The 19,976-nt window shown below is 52.7% G+C and overlaps 7 protein-coding genes and 2 pseudogenes across 7 annotated transcripts, besides 14 other annotated features; all 9 read right to left on the bottom strand.

The window, feature by feature from the left end:
- On the bottom strand, positions 1-1,489 carry Tc00.1047053509755.89 (uncharacterized protein; the record flags this gene model as incomplete). The annotated part of the gene is made up of 1 exon (XM_804759.1): positions 1-1,489. A coding segment is annotated over one exon (1,489 nt), but the record flags the coding sequence as incomplete, so codon positions are not given.
- Positions 1-3,095: a sequence feature (heterozygous, non-Esmeraldo-like haplotype).
- Positions 2,518-3,450, bottom strand: Tc00.1047053509755.80 (annotated as a pseudogene).
- Positions 2,800-2,939: a sequence feature (GA-rich).
- Positions 3,096-3,787: a sequence feature (haploid, non-Esmeraldo-like haplotype).
- Positions 3,788-12,847: a sequence feature (areas not merged during assembly with more than two copies in the genome that could not be assigned to a particular haplotype).
- Tc00.1047053509755.70 (mucin TcMUCII, putative) lies at positions 3,986-4,630 on the bottom strand (the record flags this gene model as incomplete). Its single annotated transcript, XM_804758.1, has 1 exon — positions 3,986-4,630. The coding sequence occupies one exon, from the start codon at positions 4,628-4,630 to the stop codon at positions 3,986-3,988; it is 645 nt and encodes a 214-aa protein (XP_809851.1).
- Positions 4,098-4,176: a microsatellite.
- Positions 5,639-5,896: a mobile genetic element.
- Positions 5,741-5,762: a sequence feature (AT_rich).
- On the bottom strand, positions 5,910-7,889 carry Tc00.1047053509755.60 (annotated as a pseudogene).
- Positions 8,474-8,507: a microsatellite.
- Positions 8,846-8,958: a sequence feature (T-rich).
- Tc00.1047053509755.50 (trans-sialidase, putative) lies at positions 9,043-11,790 on the bottom strand (the record flags this gene model as incomplete). Its single annotated transcript, XM_804757.1, has 1 exon — positions 9,043-11,790. The coding sequence occupies one exon, from the start codon at positions 11,788-11,790 to the stop codon at positions 9,043-9,045; it is 2,748 nt and encodes a 915-aa protein (XP_809850.1).
- On the bottom strand, positions 12,808-13,686 carry Tc00.1047053509755.40 (mucin-associated surface protein (MASP), putative; the record flags this gene model as incomplete). The annotated part of the gene is made up of 1 exon (XM_804756.1): positions 12,808-13,686. The coding sequence occupies one exon, from the start codon at positions 13,684-13,686 to the stop codon at positions 12,808-12,810; it is 879 nt and encodes a 292-aa protein (XP_809849.1).
- Positions 12,848-13,743: a sequence feature (heterozygous, non-Esmeraldo-like haplotype).
- Positions 13,378-13,458: a sequence feature (GA-rich).
- Positions 13,744-13,949: a sequence feature (haploid, Esmeraldo-like haplotype).
- Positions 13,950-19,976: a sequence feature (areas not merged during assembly with more than two copies in the genome that could not be assigned to a particular haplotype).
- Positions 14,489-14,794, bottom strand: Tc00.1047053509755.30 (uncharacterized protein; the record flags this gene model as incomplete). The annotated part of the gene is made up of 1 exon (XM_804755.1): positions 14,489-14,794. One exon carries the CDS (start codon positions 14,792-14,794, stop codon positions 14,489-14,491), a length of 306 nt encoding a protein of 101 aa, XP_809848.1.
- On the bottom strand, positions 15,024-15,857 carry Tc00.1047053509755.20 (uncharacterized protein; the record flags this gene model as incomplete). Its single annotated transcript, XM_804754.1, has 1 exon — positions 15,024-15,857. The coding sequence occupies one exon, from the start codon at positions 15,855-15,857 to the stop codon at positions 15,024-15,026; it is 834 nt and encodes a 277-aa protein (XP_809847.1).
- Positions 15,893-15,916: a sequence feature (AT_rich).
- On the bottom strand, positions 16,875-19,169 carry Tc00.1047053509755.10 (trans-sialidase, putative; the record flags this gene model as incomplete). Its single annotated transcript, XM_804753.1, has 1 exon — positions 16,875-19,169. The coding sequence occupies one exon, from the start codon at positions 19,167-19,169 to the stop codon at positions 16,875-16,877; it is 2,295 nt and encodes a 764-aa protein (XP_809846.1).

Raw genomic sequence — 19,976 nt, 5'->3', positions numbered from 1 at the left:
GGTTGTTTGGTGTCCGGAGTGTGAACACGCAAACAGACATTGAAAGAGAGTGTCTCTGACCACCACCATTCATAATTCGCAACAAAAATTTAGACCACAGCATGTGGTGCAGCAGCCGCTCGAAAACGATCCGCCGACTGCAGCACCACTGTGGGCAAGATCTCGCGAAGTTCCTCCAAGCAGCGGATAGTTCAGGGTTGTTTGGTGTCCAGTGTGTGAACACGCAAACAGACATTGAAAGAGAGTGTCTCTGACTCCCACCATTCATAATTCGCAACAAAAATTTAGACCACAGCATGTGGTGCAGCAGCCGCTCGAAAACGATCCGCCGACTGCAGCACCACTGTGGGCAAGATCTCGCGAAGTTCCTCCAAGCAGCGGATAATTCAGGGTTGTTTGGTGTCCGGAGTGTGAACACGCAAACAGACATTGAAAGAGAGTGTCTCTGACCACCACCATTCATAATTCGCAACAAAAATTTAGACCACAACGTGTGGTGCAGCAGCCGCTCGAAAACGATCCGCCGACTGCAGCACCACTGTGGGCAAGATCTCGCGAAGTTCCTCCAAGCAGCGGATAGTTCAGGGTTGTTTGGTGTCCAGTGTGTGAACACGCAAACAGACATTGAAAGAGAGTGTCTCTGACCACCACCATTCATAATTCGAAACAAAAATTTAGACCACAACGTGTGGTGCAGCAGCCGCTCGAAAACGATCCGCCGACTGCAGCACCACTGTGGGCAAGATCTCGCGAAATTCCTCCAAGCAGCGGATAGTTCAGGGTTGTTTGGTGTCCAGTGTGTGAACACGCAAACAGACATTGAAAGAGAGTGTCTCTGACCACCACCATTCATAATTCGCAACAAAAATTTAGACCACAGCATGTGGTGCAGCAGCCGCTCGAAAACGATCCGCCGAGTGCAGCATCCCTGTGGGCAAGATCTCGCGAAATTCCTCCAAGCAGCGGATAATTCAGGGTTGTTTGGTGTCCGGAGTGTGAACACGCAAACAGACATTGAAAGAGAGTGTCTCAGACTCCCACCATCCATAATTCGCAACAAAAATTTAGACCACAGCATGTGGTGCAGCAGCCGCTCGAAAACGATCCGCCGACTGCAGCACCACTGTGGGCAAGATCTCGCGAAGTTCCTCCAAGCAGCGGATAGTTCAGGGTTGTTTGGTGTCCGGAGTGTGAACACGCAAACAGACATTGAAAGAGAGTGTCTCTGACCACCACCATTCATAATTCGAAACAAAAATTTAGACCACAGCATGTGGTGCAGCCGCCGCTCGAAAACGATCCGCCGAGTGCAGCACCCCTGTGGGCAAGATCTCGCGAAATTCCTCCAAGCAGCGGATAGTTCAGGGTTGTTTGGTGTCCGGAGTGTGAACACGCAAACAGACATTGAAAGAGAGTGTCTCTGACCACCACCATTCATAATTCGAAACAAAAATTTAGACCACAGCATATGGTGCAGCCGCAGCCGCATCGTGGACACCTTGATACTTCAAGTATCTATCGTCCGGGGCCACCGCCCTACCATTTTTTTTTTCTTGCAGCGGCCAACCCCGGCAGTAAGGACAAAAAAAAGAATCGCGTTTTCTTTAATGTTTTTCCTGTTTGGGGGCGGGGATCTTTGTTTTCTATGATTGTCTCTTTTTTTTGTCTGTTCCAGGTTGGTTTTTAGGAGGCTTGATGTGCCTGCTGGGTGATAGCCGGCTTTTTTATTGGTGATTGCGTGTTTTTGGCTTACCGGTGTGCCGCTCAGCGCCATTTTGTTTTACTTCTTTTCTGCTTATTGGGGCGTGTTGTTATTCGTCACGCGTCAGCACACACCGAGCAACATGTCAAAAAAAAGCAAAATGCAGGCTTTTTCCCCCCTCGCGAGGGCCTTCGCAGCCACAATCCTGTGCGTGCGTGCATTCTCAGCGTTCACACCGCTCCACAGAGTATGCATAATGGCGTGTGTGCATGTGCCTGTGTGCATGTAAGTGCCTATACTGGCGGAGCAGCTGTGCGCCACAAGAGAGTCTGAAGAAAGCAACGGCAGAGAGAGGCAGATAGCACACACGCAAATTACTCATATCATCACACACACACACACACGCAGCCGCGGAATGGGTGCACTCAACCACAAAATCAAAAAGGAAAACAAAACAAAAAGCCGAAGCGTGGAACGACCAGCGCACACACACTCTCATTGCTCCCGTAAAGCAAAACACACACACAGAGGGAGAGAGAGAGAGGTTGCCCACTCAATGCAATGGAAACAAAACAGAAACAGTTACGGTGCTCCGCCCATGCAGCCAGGCAGGACGGCAGCGGTGCGTGTCGTGCAAAAGAGAGCACCAACGGGCCTGCATGGGTGTGCATGCATATATACAATGGGCACATTATTGTGTGTGCCTCGTGGGGTGAGGTGAGGGCGAGAGTCCATGCAAGGGGACACACACAGAGAGTGATTGAGAGAAGGACGAGTGTGTGTGCGGGCGGTGCATGGCTCTCTCACACTCACTCTCACGCGGCCACCACCGCAGCAGCAGCCGCACACGCAACAAGAAGAAGAAAAAGAGGGGAGGTGGTGTGGGAGACCGCGGTGCTGCCGTCACTGTCGCCAGGCGTTTGAGTGCCTTCGGTGTTCGTCTTATTCGGTGCTTCTTCCGGGCCTAAAGTTGAATTCCTTTTCTCTTTACTGACAGCCGGCATCCCCTCTGAGGTGTTGTCATCATCCTTTTCTTTATCCTCTTCATCTTCTTCCACCCCATACTTTGCTTCTTCTTCCTTGGTGTTTTTCTCACTTTCTTCTTCCTTTTTATTCTCTTCCCTTTCCTCTGCCTTCTCTCCCTCTTCTGCATCCTCTTGTTCATCGTCTTCCTTGTGATTTTCTTCTTCCTCTTCGCTGTCATCTTTCTCCCCACCTTCTTCTTCTTTCTCTTCTTTGGCGTTTGTCTCATTGTGTTTTCCTTGAACTAAAGTTTCTCTTGCAGGCGGCACAATAGCAGGTGCAGGATTCACTGACGTCTGTTCACTTGCCACTGCTGTTGTTTTGCCTGTAGATGCTTTTCCTGAAGTCGCCAGTGTTTCACTTGTTTTTTCATCTTCCACCGTGTTGGGATTCTCTTTTCCACCACCTTCAGCAGCAGCAGCAACAGCAACGGCGGAAAGTTGACGCCTCCAACGGCTGCGGCCATCCACAACAGCATGCAAACTCTCCATCACCTGACGCACGCATTCCTCGACGGAGGACGCATTCGCACGGCCTCCTGTCCTCATGCCGACCTCCTCTGCGCATTCCGTCCGCAACCGCGTACGCCACTGCAACGGCAAATACTCACCCGCACTGCCATCGCCACCGCCAGCTCCATCCGCTGACAACACCGCCACCGCAGCACCACAGCACGCAGAGGGCACACACCAGCAACACACGGCCAGTCATCATCATCGCCATCACTCCCGTCACTTGCGTGCAGCCTTCAGCACAGACTAACATCCTGTCAGCGCAGAGCAAAAGGAGAGACAGAAGAGAGACAATTCACGCAACAAATGGCACGATTCCAGCACCGGCAACAGCAGCGCACACACCATGAGACAGCTGTAATCAGTGAAAGGGCAAAAACGTACACTGCCCCGCAGCAATTAAACAGTAATAAAACACTAAACAAGTAAAAACAAAGCAAAAGGAAACAAGAGTAATAAAGTTAGAAAAAAACAAGAGCTGCATTAAATGGCTCCGGTGCAAATGCGCGCATCCAAAGATATGCGCCCATTTAAAAAATCCTGTGCTTGTCATGCATATGAGTATGTCCGCGATGCGTTCAACGTGACGGATGTGGGGCACAACGCGGAGCACACAGCAGGGCAGCAGGGCAGCAGAAGCAAACAAAGCAAAAAACAATCGTTACTCTTACTTTATACATCGGACCACAGTGGACGCACACAAATCCTCGTGGCTGAGTGCTGGCACGCACAGTCCGCACACACCTCTTCAGCCCAGAGTGGCGTACGCCAGCGCGGATACGACGAGCACCAGCGGGGCACACACCCACGCAGAGCTGCTGAGGCTGCCGTCGATTTCGCGAAGACGTGACGGTGCGCGAGTGGTCGTCGTGGTTGGCGCAGCGGTTGTCGTGGTCGTGGTTGTTGCCTCTGGCGCAGTGGTGGTTGTCGTTGTTGTTGGCACCTTTGGTGTATTGGTAGTCGTATTTGGTTTTATTTCAGTACCGGCTTTTTTAAAATCCGTCGTCTCCTCCAGCGGACTCGGCGCACTCCCCGGGGTCGGTGCCGTAGCGGTTTCTGTATTTCTTGTATCTGCATCGCCCATCGTATTTTTTAACCCTCCCGCATTGGACGCAAGTTGCAGCCCTTCTGAAGCGGTCCCGCTTGCTACCCCCGGCGTGGGTTTCAAATTACCTGTTGGTTGTTCCGTTTCCGCAGCATCCGTTAACGTTGGCGCGCCTGATTCCGGCGCTGCCTCGGTCCCCGGACCTTCTACAACCGGCTCCTTTGGCGTAGTGGGATTTGGAGTCGAACCACTAACTGTGCCCTCTTCGCCCGCTATCACCCACACAGACGGGCAGCAGCACAGGGCGAGCACCAACAGGGCGCACAGCAGACGGCACGTCATCATCATCGTGAGTGTGGTCGTTCAGTGGTGTGGAGCTGATCTGCACAGTGAGGGACATGGAGAGCAACAGGGGAGACGAGAGGTGCGGCAGACACACACAGAGGGCACACCACATGAGGAGAGGGCAGCAGCCAGGCATGCACCGTACGCCGCACACCACGCACGACACACACTCCAATCCACGGCAGCAGGCACACACACACAGCCCTGCCGCAACACCAACACACAGATGGAGGAGGGAGAAGCAAACAGGAGCGGCACAAAAGGCTCCATCGCATGCACATACGGCGAGAGCGGTCCGTCGTGTCGGCACCCCTCACGGAGGGTACGCACACACACAGGAAAAGGTGCAGCGCACACAGCAACACAAAAGCAAAGTAGCAATAAAAAGGAGTGATCCCCGCACACCACGTGGATTGTTGGTCCACGGGAAGTGCAGCCAACATTCATCACAAAAACAGATCGGTTGCCATTGGCCCTCGTTCATATTCAGTGCACACGACTTCACGCAGGCCTGGGAACCACCGCAGCAGAAGACGCACACTCAAAAATATAGGCACAACTAATGGAATGAAACAGGCAACCATTTATTTGTGTTTCTGTTTGAATGTTGGCAGATGTCCGCATGCGTTTTTTTCTCGTGTTTTGCAGAGGGCAAACCCTCATGCCTGGATCGTGTGTTGGGGATTACTGCAGGGTGCACAATTATGTTTTTTCCCTCCTGTGAATGTTTCTTGTGTTGGTGCGGCCAAGAATTCGGTTTTTGTTGTTCCTGCCTTTCGCCGGTAAAGTGTTGCAATAAAGAATAATCCTCCGGGCCGCTGGCCAAATCCCCAGTTTCTCAACCATAAAGACCAAACAAGGTAGGAATGAGAAAAGGGATCAACGGAATAAGAGTGGATTCACCAAACCCTCAAGGCTCAACACCAGGCAAGTGTATGCTTATATATACGTATACATTCTTTAGCCACAATCGTGGCCCGCTCACTCTATTCGGATAGGATGCATATATTTATTTATTTATTTGCTGCTTACGAGGTGGCAGGCCTTTGGGGTGCTGCAGCCACAAGACCCCGCCGCGTGGTGGGAAATCAAAAAAGGGGTTGGGTGAGACGGTAAAATTAAAAAATAAAAATAAGTCCGGCCGCTATCGGTTCCCTGATGCCCTTAAATTCGTGGCCCTCACAAAAATCATGCGGTAGAAAAGTGTCGTAAAGAAGTGTATGTTCGTTTCATCGGGGTACATATATACCATTCATTAATTTAGCCGGCCTCCTAAAAGGGCTCAAGCACACCCACAAGACTCCCAGCAAGAAAAGGAAAACACAGCGTGGCTGGCACGACTCAAAGTAATGCTTCTAAAACAAAGTGTGGATGACTCCGCCGACGCCACACCCGCACCACATGCCATCAACTCCTCCACGGCAGGAACAAAGTTGCAAGAAGACACAAAATAAAAACGCCACGGCAGCACCGCATCCCTCACAACGTCGTCAATCGGCCTGAGGCCTGTCGTCTCGGATCCACCTAGCGTACACCGTTCCTCCGGCATTTTTGTTGAAAAGCGGTCATCCACAAGCCGCGATCCGTCGGTCACACGAAGAGTGCAGGCAACAGGCATGTCTGTTGCACCCTCCATCGCCCGCACAAAGCGTCGAATTGTCGTTGGCAGGAGTGATGCTGTTTCTGCTCCACGCGTCTCCATCTCCCTGGAAAAAGAGACACGCCGACTGCTGCCACCAATTCCTCCCCCGTCGCCTCTCTCCTCCTCCACCAGCCCATAATACTCCGCAGAGTTGCTCACAGCAGTGTCTCCACTATCCCGAACGTGAAACGACTTGAAATTGTTCTCCCTGAGACCCAAAGCGACCAAACCAAAAGCGAGCCGGACATCCAACGGCTGCACTGGCCCAACCCCACAAAATTGCAACAAGTACACAATGACGGGATCACGATGGCGACACCGCAGAAAAATAGGGTCCACTGCGGAGATTAGTTTGTGTTGCACACAGTTGCGGTGTCCCTGGAGTTCTTGCATCGCCAAAAACAAAATAATCCTGCAGCGTGCGGAGATGACGTTTCACGAGCGCATTATTGGCGGAGCCAAACAACTGCGCCGTCAGCAGATGGCAGCGAGCGGCGGGGGAAAATGAAGGTGATGGGACTGTTGGGGAGGGTCGATGCGCAGTGTTCCCCACAAATACGAGGCGGGTTAAGTGAAACACACTCGCCTGAAAGTCACCGGCCACCAAAATGCATTGCTCCCCGCTGTTAATATTGATGAGCTCGAGCCTGGAGCAACTACTCTCAATGCGTGAAAGCGTCTTCCTGCACTGACGCCGCAATTCACAATAGACGGGCAACTTCAGAACAGTCGATACCCGGCAGTAAAATGCAGCTGGCAGTGGCGCTGTGGATTCTCGATTCCCCGGCAACGGAGGACGGAGAAGACAACTGGTCTCCCCAGCTGCGCGGCATCAATCCATCCACTCTGTGCGCTCGGAGTGCCCCGCAGCTGCCTTGAGAGATGCAGCGGACAGGCCTCCGTTAGTTTCGCCTCGATCCATCGACGAAGACTTTCGCGGAGGCGTCGGCACACACCGAAGTCTCCCTCGTGTCTACCAAACAAAAGACGCACCCGTTGAGCATCGTCACGTGCATCGACGGCCACGCAAATAAATACCCACCGCAACGCAAAGTGTTTCTTATTGGGCACAAAAGAAAAACTGAAGAAGGCGGCCTGGACAACACAGACATCAAATCACACGCCAGGCAACGCTGAAATACATGCGAAAGGGCCAACGCGGGATGAGCAGCACAACCACTCGAGAGCTGCTGCGTGAACTCCACGGTAAACGGATCAGCCTCAACGCATGGGCACTAATGACGGCGGGTGACGGCGCGAAGGCCAACGGTTCCGCAAGGCCGGGAATTGTGAGGACGGCGTTCAAACCCTCCCGGGATTCGTGTGCCAAGACACGCAAATAATTCGCCCCTGGGTGCAAATCGTCACCATCCTCATCGCTGTTTTTGCCGTCATTTGTATTGTCACACTCAGAGTCGGTGAAGGAAGATGCTGCCATGATGATTGTGGCGTCACACTGAATGAAAGAACAGAATGCCTCGAAGGGTGCCGAGTGCAGGCATACCATCAGGCAGCGACACGCCGCACTTTTGAAGAAGCCAATAAAAGAACTTAGAAAATGCCTTCATCCGTCATCGTAATCTCGTCCAGCGGGTGCGGCCTCTTCTGCTCGTTCGGCATCTCGTCCCTCTCCAAGACACCAGCTGCCGCTGCCGTAGACCACTCTGCTGCCGCAATCACTCCCACAGAGGGACAAGGAAGAGTGTGTGGATGCGTGCCGAGAGCACAGCAACTGCCATTGCCGGAGGAATACAACGTGGCACCGTCCGTCACGCGTCAGCACACACCGAGCAACGCACGCACACGGCAAAACAAAAACAACGAGGAGAGAAGAATGACCCCAAGAGCAGGCAGCACCTTCACGCATGGCGGGCATCGTGCAGCCGCGTCAGCCGGCCTCCAGCACAATGCGAAAGGCGTCCCACACACATCCATCCAATGGCACCGTGATTCCCACCGCAGGCACACACGCAGCGACCTCGCCATCTCGACACGGGATGCAAGCCAACTTCACGCCGTCGTCAAGAGCATTCCTGCAGAGCACCGTGCAATCACTTATCTCTGTGTGTGATGGAGAAGCAGAAAAGGAGAGGAGCACAAGGAGGCACATCAGCACAGCGAATGGCACAGCTGGATGGCAGCGATACATGCAGCACGGCCCAACTTCAACAATCACACACGGTGGCAGCACACCCATCGAATAAAAAAGAAAACAAAACAAAACAAAAGAAAAGAAAAACACGGCGGCAGGGTGTGGCTGTGTGTGTGGCGCTGCGGGTGTCTGCCCGTCCTGGCCGCAATAAAACAAAACAAGAGGGAAAGAAATGTGTGCGCCGCCCCACAGGCCCTCGTCGCACGCCCACACGTCACGGCTCCCTCAGCGCGCCGTTCGTCGCGGCCCCTCCTCATGCGTGCAGCAGGCGAGGCGCACAGGGCCGTCGTCGTGAGCGTGTCGGTGGGTGTGCGAGTGGAGCAGTTGGGCGGAAACACACGGCACCCTCACAGGAGGAGTGCAGCAAGAAACAATTAAAGAGGGAAGAGTAGAAAAGAAAAAACGTCCATAGTGATTGCCCCCGAAAGCAGAAAAAAAAAATTAAATAAAAATCACAAACACATAAAAAAGGATTTTGAAATAAGAAAAAAAGCAAACAGGAAAATAAATTTAAAATACGCAAAAAAAAAAAAAGAAGGTATCAGAGATATTAGTTCCTATGGGAATATTATTTCTGTGCTCGCGAGGTCGCAAGTATTCCACGCGGCATCCAATCACTCCTCACAGAGCCGCAAGCCTCCACAGTCCCAACAGAAGAAGAAGCAGCGATGGTAGCAGTCCGCTCCCACGCATGCTGCCGGCATCACTGTTATTCCCCTGCGGAAAACTTCCGAGGTTGCTGTTGAGTGCCGTAGCATTTACTTCTCTGACCTGTGGATGGATTCCCTCTTCCTTCTGCGCATCCGTTCCTTCTCTTTTCTCCACCGTTGGGTCGCCATCAGCAGTAGAACCGCCATCCACGGTTTGAGCTCCATCGGAAGATTTTCCTGACGCCATCTGCATTACGGAGTCCTTTTCTGCAGATGGAATACTGACAGTGGACGCCGCTGATGCGGATGCACCGCCACTCTCCGCACCACTGCTCCCCATCGGCTGCCCCTGTTCCGTCGGATGTGTTCCGTCGGGAGTGGACGAATTTCCGGTTTGCTGAGCAGTTGCGGCCACCAGAGGAGTGGGAGGCACAACGGAAGCAGAAGGAACTGGTGAAGGCGTCGACGGCTCCTCTTTCAAAGGTGAAATGAGGGCTTTATTCGGGTTAAGGACGCCAATCTCTTCGGAAGTCAACGGGCGGTTGTACAGCAGGACGTTCGTCACCGTCACAAGAACGACTCCACGGCTTCCCTTGCTCCCTGCGCTGCCTCCATCGCCTCCGATGTAAAAGTGGGAGGTCTCTTGGGATTCAGTGCTTCCCAATGCACACGATGCACCCACACCCACACGCTGACCATCGACGTACGCGGAGCTCTGGTTGCCGTTCCGTAGCAAAATTACCACGTGGCGTTTCGTCCCCGATTCCCAATTGCTGCTGTGCTCCCCAGAATTCGTTCCGTCACCGCAGAGTAATATCCACTTCTTTCCGTTGTTGTTGTACGACAGCCCCAGGAACACAGAATTCCCTGCACCCTTCATGTTCACACCCATCAAAGGAATAGTGTTATCTCCCTCCTCCGGCGCCTTGTCGATGGACACCGTCGCCACAAGAGTGAAGTTGTAGTTCGCAAAGTGGTACAGCTGATTCTCCCCCTGCTCGCCAACGGGCCACTCCGCCCACGCACCACGCCCTGTGAACTTCACGCCGCCGCCATGCAATATTGCCCCTGCTGCACCGTCCTTTACTGTGGCGTTCACCCCAAGGTACTCGTCCCTCCATGTGTTATAAGAGAAGCTGCCGGACAAAAAGCCAACCAGCCCATCCGTGATCTTATCAGTGCAGACACTGTCAGCTGAGGGATCCTTCTGAGCAAGTGAATTGATGCACAGCTGGGAGACACGGCTGTCTACATCCTTCCAGGTCGCCAGCACCTCCTTCACCCGCGTCAACTGCTCAGTCAGACGCACAGAGACCATACCGAGTGATTCCTCCTCATCGCCCTTCTTCTTCTCGTACAGTGCAATCAACTCTTCCTTCTTATCTTCACTTTCAGCACTTTTGTACAACAGGGAGCTGGCGGCAATCTCATCGTCTCCTTCCACAGATACCGGCCCAATATCAACAATGTGCGTATTGTCCGTCAGCCAAAGATGGAGTTTGCCCTTTTCTTTATTTTGTCCTTTATCAGTATCCTTGGGATACACCGGCAGAGTAACGAGCATCACTTTTTTATTATAATCTCCGTTTTCAATCGTTGCTGTGATGAACCCGCTTCCAACGAGTTTCACATTTTCCTTTCTTTTTTTGCCCCACACACGCGAGAGTGTCCCGAGTGCCTCCGTCCACGACTCCCCCTTGTCACCGATCTCGTACACCCTGCGGCGGCCATCACCACACGCAGTCATCATCATGAGTTTTTTGTCCTTCCACTCCACGACGGAGGGATCACTGCAGCCATCGGCAGACATCCAATTCGACAGCTTCCAACTCTTAGTATCCTGCAAGCATAGGATCAGCGAAACGGTCTTTCCATTCTTCTCCTTCGTGCCTTCCACTGGGAACACAAGCGTACCGTCATTCATCTTAACCCCCAATCCACCGCTGCCAATTAGACGCATCAAAGATTCGTGTTGTTGGCTTAAAAAAGTGCACGGGATAGCGTGAGTATCGTTCCAGTGTATGTTTTTGCCTCCTTCAGTACCACTGACGTGCCCTTTCACCAGCAAAAGTCCCCATGGAGCCGCGTCAGCCCCACCCTGACATCCGGCAGCATCTTCACGGCTATATTTCCCAACAAGCATGTAAATATCACTTCCCTGCACGACTGTTGTTGGTCGGCTCACATTTACCCTCCTCACTCCTTGGGAGACTACCTGATCCGCTTCTTGTGAGGCACAATTCTCTTCTTCGGAAAAACATTCCTCCAGCACTTGTGTCGTTACTGCAGTTGTGTCCAACTCTTTTGGGTTTTTTTGATCAGCCAATACCAGGAACTCCGAGGCAATCCCAGTAAAAACGTTCTTGCCGGCTTCCGTGCACTGCGCCTCGGCAACGGCAAACACGACACCATTCATCTCAACAAGACTGGGAACACGGAGCAAACCCACTTTTTCTCCTCCTTTCACGTCTCTCCAAACATAACGTTCCTCCTTTGAAGATCCCGAAGCTGACGGCACGTCCCGACTGGATGCAGCCCCACCAGTGCCGCAGCACATCATCACGACGAGGAGGAGCAGCACCGCGGAAGTAAACACACGCCGGGACATGTTGGGCCTCTGCGGCTCACTCTCTCTTCCTTCCCTCCTCCTTCCGCGGGATCCGGCCACGCGGCGACGGTTGTGTGTGCAGGGTGCCTTCACAGCAGCACGTGAGAGCATACAAATATGTGTGCGTGGGCGGTGTGTGTGCTGTTGGTCCTTTCAGTGCCTTCGAATTTCACAGTAGCGATTAGCGCTTGTTTGCTTTCCTAGCCTGAGTGTGTGAGAAAGAAATAAAGGAAAAAGAAAAATAAAAAGAGGTACAACAATGAACACCGTCACCCATGCACAGTGAGTGGCATCATCATCCCCGCCGCAGTCACTCCCACAATAACAACTCACGCACACAGACACACGGAACAGGAGATGGATGAACAGTGCACCGGGAACACACATCGACTGCCACTACCACCAGCAGCAGGAGTCACGGCGGGTTTACGTTATTTGCCGCGCCTCAGCACACACCAAAAACATGTCAAAAAAAACAAAGCGCAGGCTTTTTCCCCCCTCGCGAGGGCCTCCGCAGCCACAATCCTGTGCGTGCGTGCATTCTCAGCGTTCACACCGCTCCACAGAGTATGCATAATGGCGTGTGTGCATGTGCCTGTGTGTTTGGCAGCGCCTATACTGGCGGAGCAGCTGTGCGCCACAAGAGAGTCTGAAGAAAGCAACGGCAGAGAGAGGCAGATAGCACACACGCAAATTACTCATATCATCACACACACACACGCAGCCGCGGAATGGGTGCACCCAACCACAACAGAAGCAAAGATTCAAAACAAAAACAAAAAGCCGAAGCGTGGGACGACCAGCGCACACACACTCTCATTACTCCCGTAAAGCAAAACACACACACAGAGGGAGAGAGAGAGAGGTCGCCCACTCAATGCAATAAAAACAAAACAGAAACAGTTACGGTGCTCCGCCCATGCAGCCAGGCAGGACGGCAGCGGTGCGTGTCGTGCAAAAGAGAGCACCAACGGGCCTGCATGGGTGTGCATGCATATATACAATGGGCACATTATTGTGTGTGCCTCGTGGGGTGAGGTGAGGGCGAGAGTCCATGCAAGGGGACACACAGAGAGAGAGAAGGACGAGTGTGTGTGCGGGTGGTGCACGGCTCTCCCACACTCACTCTCACGCGGCCACCACCGCAGCAGCAGCCGCAACAACAAGGAGAAGCAAAAAGGGGGAGGTGGTGTGGGAGACCGCGGTGCTGCTGTCTGTGTTTTGTGTGCTCGTCTTATCAGTTGTGTTGGTGGTTACTGCCGTTGCTTTCGTATTTTCCCCACTCCCTTCTGAGCCCTTTTCTCGGTGGCTTTGTGTCGTGGCTGCGGTCTCAGGCGGCGGAACATTTTTATGACCTTCACTCGTGGTGCCTTCGCCATCCTGCTCGCGGGAATCAACACTGTCTTTTGGAGGAGGTGGTGAAGGGTTTCCTTCCACAATTCCCGCAGGCAGTGTGTTCTCTCCGTTACCAGTTGTGAGTGGATTCTCTACCGCTGGTGTATTTTCTTCTTTGCCATTCTTTTCTTCAACTTCCGTTTGTGTAGGATTGGATTTTGATTCCTGGCTGCCGGAATGAGAAATGCCCCCTGCAGGAGTAATTGACTGGTGATTTTCCTGCTCACTGCCACTTAAATTCGTTTCCCTGTAACCTGAGCCTGGTGCTACTGTTCCTCCTTGACCATCCTGCCTTTCTATTGGTTTTTCTTCACCTTCCGCCCCTCCATCTTCTTGGCCATCACCTTCTCCAGTATCGTCATCATCTTTATCTTCTTCTTCTTCAGCTTTAATTCCGGGAGATGCGGGTGGCACTTCTTCTTTAACAACTGGCGCCTCATCTTTTAATTCTTGGGAATCTAGTGGAGGCGTTTCAAGCTGTGTTGATTTCGGCGAAGATCCACCACTCCCAAGAGCTGCCGTCACCACATCGTCACATCTACCGCCGGCACCGCACCACAGCACGCAGAGGGCACACACCAGCAGCACACGGCCAGTCATCGTCATCGCCATCACTCCTGTCACTTGCGTGCAGCCTTCAGCACAAAGTAACTCCCCGTCAACGCAGAGTGAAAGCAAAAGGCAGAGACACGGCCGCTACTCCACGCACAGCAACGAGTGGCAGCACTCCAGAAACACGCACGTCGAGGCAGAGGAAATCAGTGCGATTGAAGAACTCGCACACCGCACTGCAAACCAGAAGTTAAGCAAGGAAAAAAAAAGTTGAGTGTCCGGCAGGACTCTCGGAAAGAATAAATAAAATTCATTCGGCAGGAGATTTATTTTATTTCCCAAGCGGCACAATAAGAGCATGTGTTTGTGTATACATATTGCCCGCATTGAATAAAAAAGACTTTACTCTTCCACCAGCCCACACAAAACACTCTTCACACTTCATTGCGGCATCCGGCCTGTTCCTCCGCTCCTCCTTTCGTGCAGTCCATGGGACGCACACCAATGAGGCCGGCACCGCGTGTGGGCAACAAAAAACAAGTAGGGGAATAAGTCACACATGAGAGTGTGAAGCAACCGACCAGTAAATAAAGGAACAGCAAGGACGCTCATTATTCCAGGAAAACAACGTCAAAAACAGTAAAATGTAAATAATAAAAGAAAATACGCATGCAACGCGGCACATGTCCTCCGTGCGGAGTCGCAAATCCACACTCTTCGGCTCACAAGTTCGCCACAACTCCACACAATCCCAGAAGAAGCAGCAACACCCAATACACGCACACACGCACAGTGCTGCCAACAGTCAACTCGCGCAGTGTCAATTGAGCGTCGTTGAGCGGGGCAAAGCAGTCGTGTGGACTCACACCGCTCCCGGAATACTGCGCGGTGAATTATCGTAATTGGGGTTTTCTTGTCCAGAGGCATTGCGTTGAGTCAATCCGTCCGCATCGCCCTCAGCAACAAATCCACTGCCTGCAACGCCATTTTCTAAAACAAGAGATTTGTGTCCGGTGGCGTCGTGCTCACTCACCTCGTCCGTGTTATCCGCAGCAACGTGTTCCCTGCCGCCATAAGTGACAGACATGATCCCGGATGCATTCGACGCCACTAATATTCTTGGGCCTTTGGCAAAGGAAGGCCTCTTCGTGGATGCATTCGGGACCATCACTTCGTTCGGATTGCTGGCAAACTCAGGCCTCGTCTCGGACGTGTTGGTCGCCGTGTTGGATGCGGGACTCGGATCGACGGTGTTGGGTCCGTCAGCCGCCGCAGACCGTCGCCAATCCTCGTTCTGACGTGACGGCTCAGCATTCACTTGCGGCGCAGTTGTCCCACCAGATTTTGTGTCATCCTTCCCTTCACGGGGTAGCGGCAACTGACGAATGCCCGTCCGGTCAGCATCGCTGCTCCGTGCAGGCGGATGGATGGCTCCATCGGGGGAAAAATTGACGCCACAACAATTCATAAGGGCCGGCGTATTTATGCGTCGTCACATTCATCGTGGAGGCAGCGGTGGCCCCTTCCTCTTCCGCTGCACAGCTGGCAGCACAGTTGCTACCTGTGTGCACCGCACTGGCCACATGGCACACAGCACCCAGCTCACCATTCCTGCCATGCATGCGCACACCAAAGCCACTGAAAGTATAATTCTCACACTCAGCCTCAGCACTGGCAGCAGAACACTTCTTCCACGCACACACACACACTCGACAGCTCAGGCTGCCGTCACTCGGAGCACACGACACATCCACCGGCACAACCACCGCATCCGCATCACCAAATACATCTCCACGACTCCCAGCAGTCGTCACGCACACGGAGCAAGCACCCACCACAACAGCCACACGCGCAAGTGCACCCTCATCCATCCATGACGCGGCAACAAAATTTCCTACCATCCCGCCCTCAGTGGGACACGGAGCCCAACTCAACGCAGTCACACGCGGTGCATCACACCCGCAGGAAATTAGACGCGGGGTGCGCGCTCCCTCTCGTCCCTTCTCCTCATGGCCACGGAAGAAGACAACAGCCACACGCAACTGCCAGCATGCACTGCAAAAGAAGCATTCAAATCCACCGCAATGTGCATCTTGTGTGTGTGTGTGTGCCTGCAGAAACACAGAGCAAAGAAGCAGAAAAGAGGGAGCAGAGTATGTGAAGGGACGCACAAAAAATGTACAGCAGAGACGCATGGCGGAAACAACAAGAAGAAGACCGCTCAAACTCATGACTGCACTGCAGCCCAAGCAGTGGCAATTCACACAATATTTATTTAAAAAAAAAAAAACGTCCCCTTCGTCTTATACAAACCCCATCACACAAAATAATTATAAATAAAAAGAAATCGTCCATTACTGTTCCACACACACAAATTTAAACAACTGCTGCCGTGTGGTCACAGCAAATTGTCTGCATATATTTTGTCCAAAAAAGAAAATTAAAAGATATTTAAATGTCTTTCAGCCGTCTGACCCTCCGTGTGTCCGCACATAGTTTATATTTCATGGAGTCATCTGCGTGTTGCTGCTCCCCTCAGCCCTCCCATCGGCGCGTGAGTGCGGTCCGCAGAGCACAGTCACTCGTGTGTGTGGGACTGAGAGAAGCACGCAGACATGACGGGAGTCGCGTCACTCCATCGGGAGAGTGAGCGCAGCAAAAAACCTTAAAAACACGGCGGCAGGGTGTGGCTGTGTGTGTGGCGCTGCGGGTGTCTGCCCGTCCTCGCCGCAAAGAAAACAAAACAAGAGGGAAAGAAATGTGTGCGCCGCCCCACAGGCCCTCGTCGCACGCCCACACGTCACGGCTCCCGCAGCGCGCCGTTCGTCGCGGCCCCGCCTCATGCGTGCAGCAGGCGAGGCGCACAGGGCCGTCGTCATGAGCGTGTCGGTGGGTGTGCGAGTGGAGCAGTTGGGCGGGAAACACACGGCACCCCTCGCAGGAAGAGTGCAGCAAAAACAATTAAAGAGGGAAGAGTAGAAAAGAAAAACGTCCATAGTGATTGCCCCCGAAAGCATAAAAAGTGTTGGGGGTATGATGGATTAGAAATAAAAACAGAAAAGAGTTTTTTAAAAGAAAAGACGCCCAATCGCACAACAAAGAAAAAAAGACAAATAAATTAAAATCGCACAGCAAAGCAGACAAGGAGAAAAGTTAATAAAAGTTATTTAACAAGAGAGGTTCATTACCAGGTGTGTGTGTCGCTGCTGGGGAGGTCGCATGTGTCCCACGCGGCAGCCAGTCACGCCTCACAGAGCCGCAAACCACCACAGTCCCAACAGAAGCAGAAGCAGCGATGGCAGCAGTTCGCTTCCGCAATGATTGCTGGCATCACCGTGTGCTCCACCGTCAAGAGCGGTACCTTCATCCGTTTCTCCTTCTTCCGCTGTTTGTGGAATAGAAAGTTTGATTGTGTTAAGCACAGTAAGCTCAATGTCACTCAACGGGCGGTTGTACAGCAGGACGTTCGTCACCGTCACGGACACGCCTTCTCGGCTCCCCGCGCTGTCTCCATCCCCTCCAATGTAGAAGTGTGATATCCCTTTCGAACATTTATCCTTCAAATCTAATGGCGCACCTTCCACACGCCTACCATCGACGTACACAAAGCCCTGGTTGCCGTTCCGTAGCACGATGGCCACTTGGTGTGTTTTCCCTGGCTCCCAATTGCTGCTGAGCTCCGACGCCTTCCCGCCACTGGACAAAAGTTCCAACTTCTTTTCTCTGTTGTTGTACGACAGCCCCAGAAGTACAGTACTCTTATCACCTTTCATCCTCTTCACACCCATCACGGGAATGGGAGTATCTCCCTCCTCCGGCACCTTGTCGATGGACACCGTCGCCACAAGAGTGAAGTTGTAGTTCGCAAAGTGGTACAGCTGATTCTCCCCCTGCTCGCCAACGGGCCACTCCGCCCACGCTCCCCGGAAGGTCACGCCATCGGAAGTCTTTGCTGCCTTTGCTGCGCCACCCTTTACTGTGGCGTCCACCCCAAGGTACTCGTCCCTCCATGTGTTATAAGAGAAGCTGCCGGACAAAAAACCAACCAGCCCATCCGTGATCTTATCAGCGCCGCAGGCAGTGTCAGCTGAGGGATCCTTCTGAGCAAGTAAAGTGGCACACAGCTGAGAGACGCGTTCGTCCACTTCCTTCCAGGTCGCCAACACATCCTTCACCCGCTGCAGCTGCTCAGTCAGACGCACAGAGACCATACCGAGTGATGGCGTATCCCCTTCGTCCTTCTTCTCGTACAGTGCAATCAACTCCTCCTTCTCATTACCACTTTTACTGCTTTTGTACAACAGGGAGCTGGCCGCAACAGCATCACCGGATACCGGCCCAATATCAACAATGTGCGTATTGTCCGTCAGCCAAAGATGGAGTCTGCCCTTTACATTTACTTCTTTATCAGCCTTATTAGCATACACCGGCAGAGTAACGAGCATCACGTTTCTGTTATCTTCAACACCGTCAATTGTCGCTGTGATGAACCCGCTTCTAACGCCCTTTTTGTTGCCCCACACGCGCGAGAGTGTCCCGAGTGCCTCCGTCCACGAATCCCCCTTGTCAGCGGACTCGTACACCCTGCGGCGGCCATCATCACACGCAGTCATCATCATGAGTTTGTCCTTCCACTCCACGACGGAGGGATCACTGCAGCCACCGTCAGACATCCAATTCGAAAGCTTCCAACTCTTAGTATCCTTCAAGGAGTGAATGATCAGAGAAACGGCCTTTTCATCGTTTTGTGCTTCACCCTTCTTCTTAGCGCCTTCCACTGGGAACAAAAGCGTACCGTCCTCCATCTTGACACCCGATCCACCGCCGCCAGTCATCCCTGTCCACGATTCTAGTTCGCCAACAGATGCCCGCGAGACATCGTCATTATCTTTCCATTTGATTCTTTTGCCACCGTCACTTTCATCAATGACTTCCCCTTTCACCAGCAACAATCCCCCATCATTTGCTCCGCTCTTCTCACCAGCAGCTGTCCGGCTGTATTTCCCAACAAGCATGTAAATATCATTTCTCTTCATAACTGTTGTTGGTCGGCTCACATCCACTTTCTTCCTTGGATCTTCGGAACCATCTTCCAGAAATTGTGTCTTATCTTTGGAATCCTTCAGAACTTCCACCGGTGTATTGGCGGTTTGTGTCGTGATAATTTGGGATGCAATGCCAGTAAAAACATTGTTTTCACCACTCTTTTTGCACTGTGCCTCGGCAACGGCAAATACGTCACTCCCCACTTTCAAAAGGCCGGGAACACCCAAAGACTCCACAGTTACATCCTTAGGGATGCCCTTCCATTCAAAATTCGGATCTGCCACTGACTGCTCCTCCACAACAACATGTGCAGCTCCACTGCCGCAGCACATCATCACGACGGGGAGGAGCAGCACCGCGGAAGTAAACAAACGCCGGGACATGTTGGGCCTCTGCGGCTCGCTCTCTCCTCCTTCCCTCCTCCTTCCGCGGGATCCGGTCACGCGGCGACGGTTGTGTGTGCGGGGTGCCTTGACTGCAGCAACACGTGAGAGCATATAAATATGTGTGCGTGGGCGGTGTGTGTGCTGTTGGTCCTTTCAGTGCCTTCGAATTTCACAGTAGCGATTAGCGCTTGTTTGCTTTCCTAGCCTGAGTGTGTGAGAAAGAAATAAAGGAAAAAGAAAAATAAAAAGAGGTACAACAATGAACACCGTCACCCATGCACAGTGAGTGGCATCATCATCCGCACCGCAGTCATTCCCAACAACAACAACTCACGCACACAGAAACACGGAACAGGAGATGGATGAACAGTGCACCGGGAACACACAGGGACTGCCGCCACCAGCAGCAGGGGTCACGCCTGGCACGTCGTTATTCGTCACGCGTCAGCACACACTGAACAACGCCCTTACAAAAAGAAAAACCAGCAGGATAAAAAAAACACAGCCGCCCTTCGCAGCACCGACGTGCTGCCGCCAGCCCTTTTACAGCTGTCTCCTCCAGAGCACTCGCACGTCACCCGCACAACCGGAGAATACCTCATCAACAGATCCACAGTGGGAAAGAAACGTCCGCAGTTACAGCTGCAAAGCGGGAATCAATCCGCACTCATCCCAGGCACCCCCACTGCCACATCACTCACTGGCTGCGCGCCGCAAACATAACAACAGCAACATGTCAACGAAGCAAATCGCATACTCCCGTACTCCCTTCTCGCAAGGAACAACCGCCGCAGCCACAATCCTGTGCGTGCGTGCATTCTCAGCGTTTTAAACACGGCATTTGTGTGTGCATCTGCTTGTGTGTTTGGCATCGCCTATACTTGCAGAGCAGCTGTGCGCCACAAGAGAGTCTGAAGA

This window comes from Trypanosoma cruzi, genomic scaffold (genome assembly GCF_000209065.1).
Source record: "Trypanosoma cruzi strain CL Brener 1047053516447 genomic scaffold, whole genome shotgun sequence".
Taxonomy (NCBI): domain Eukaryota; phylum Euglenozoa; class Kinetoplastea; order Trypanosomatida; family Trypanosomatidae; genus Trypanosoma; species Trypanosoma cruzi.
Note: the sequence above shows the minus strand (reverse complement) of the source record. Positions and strands in the feature narration are given on the sequence as shown.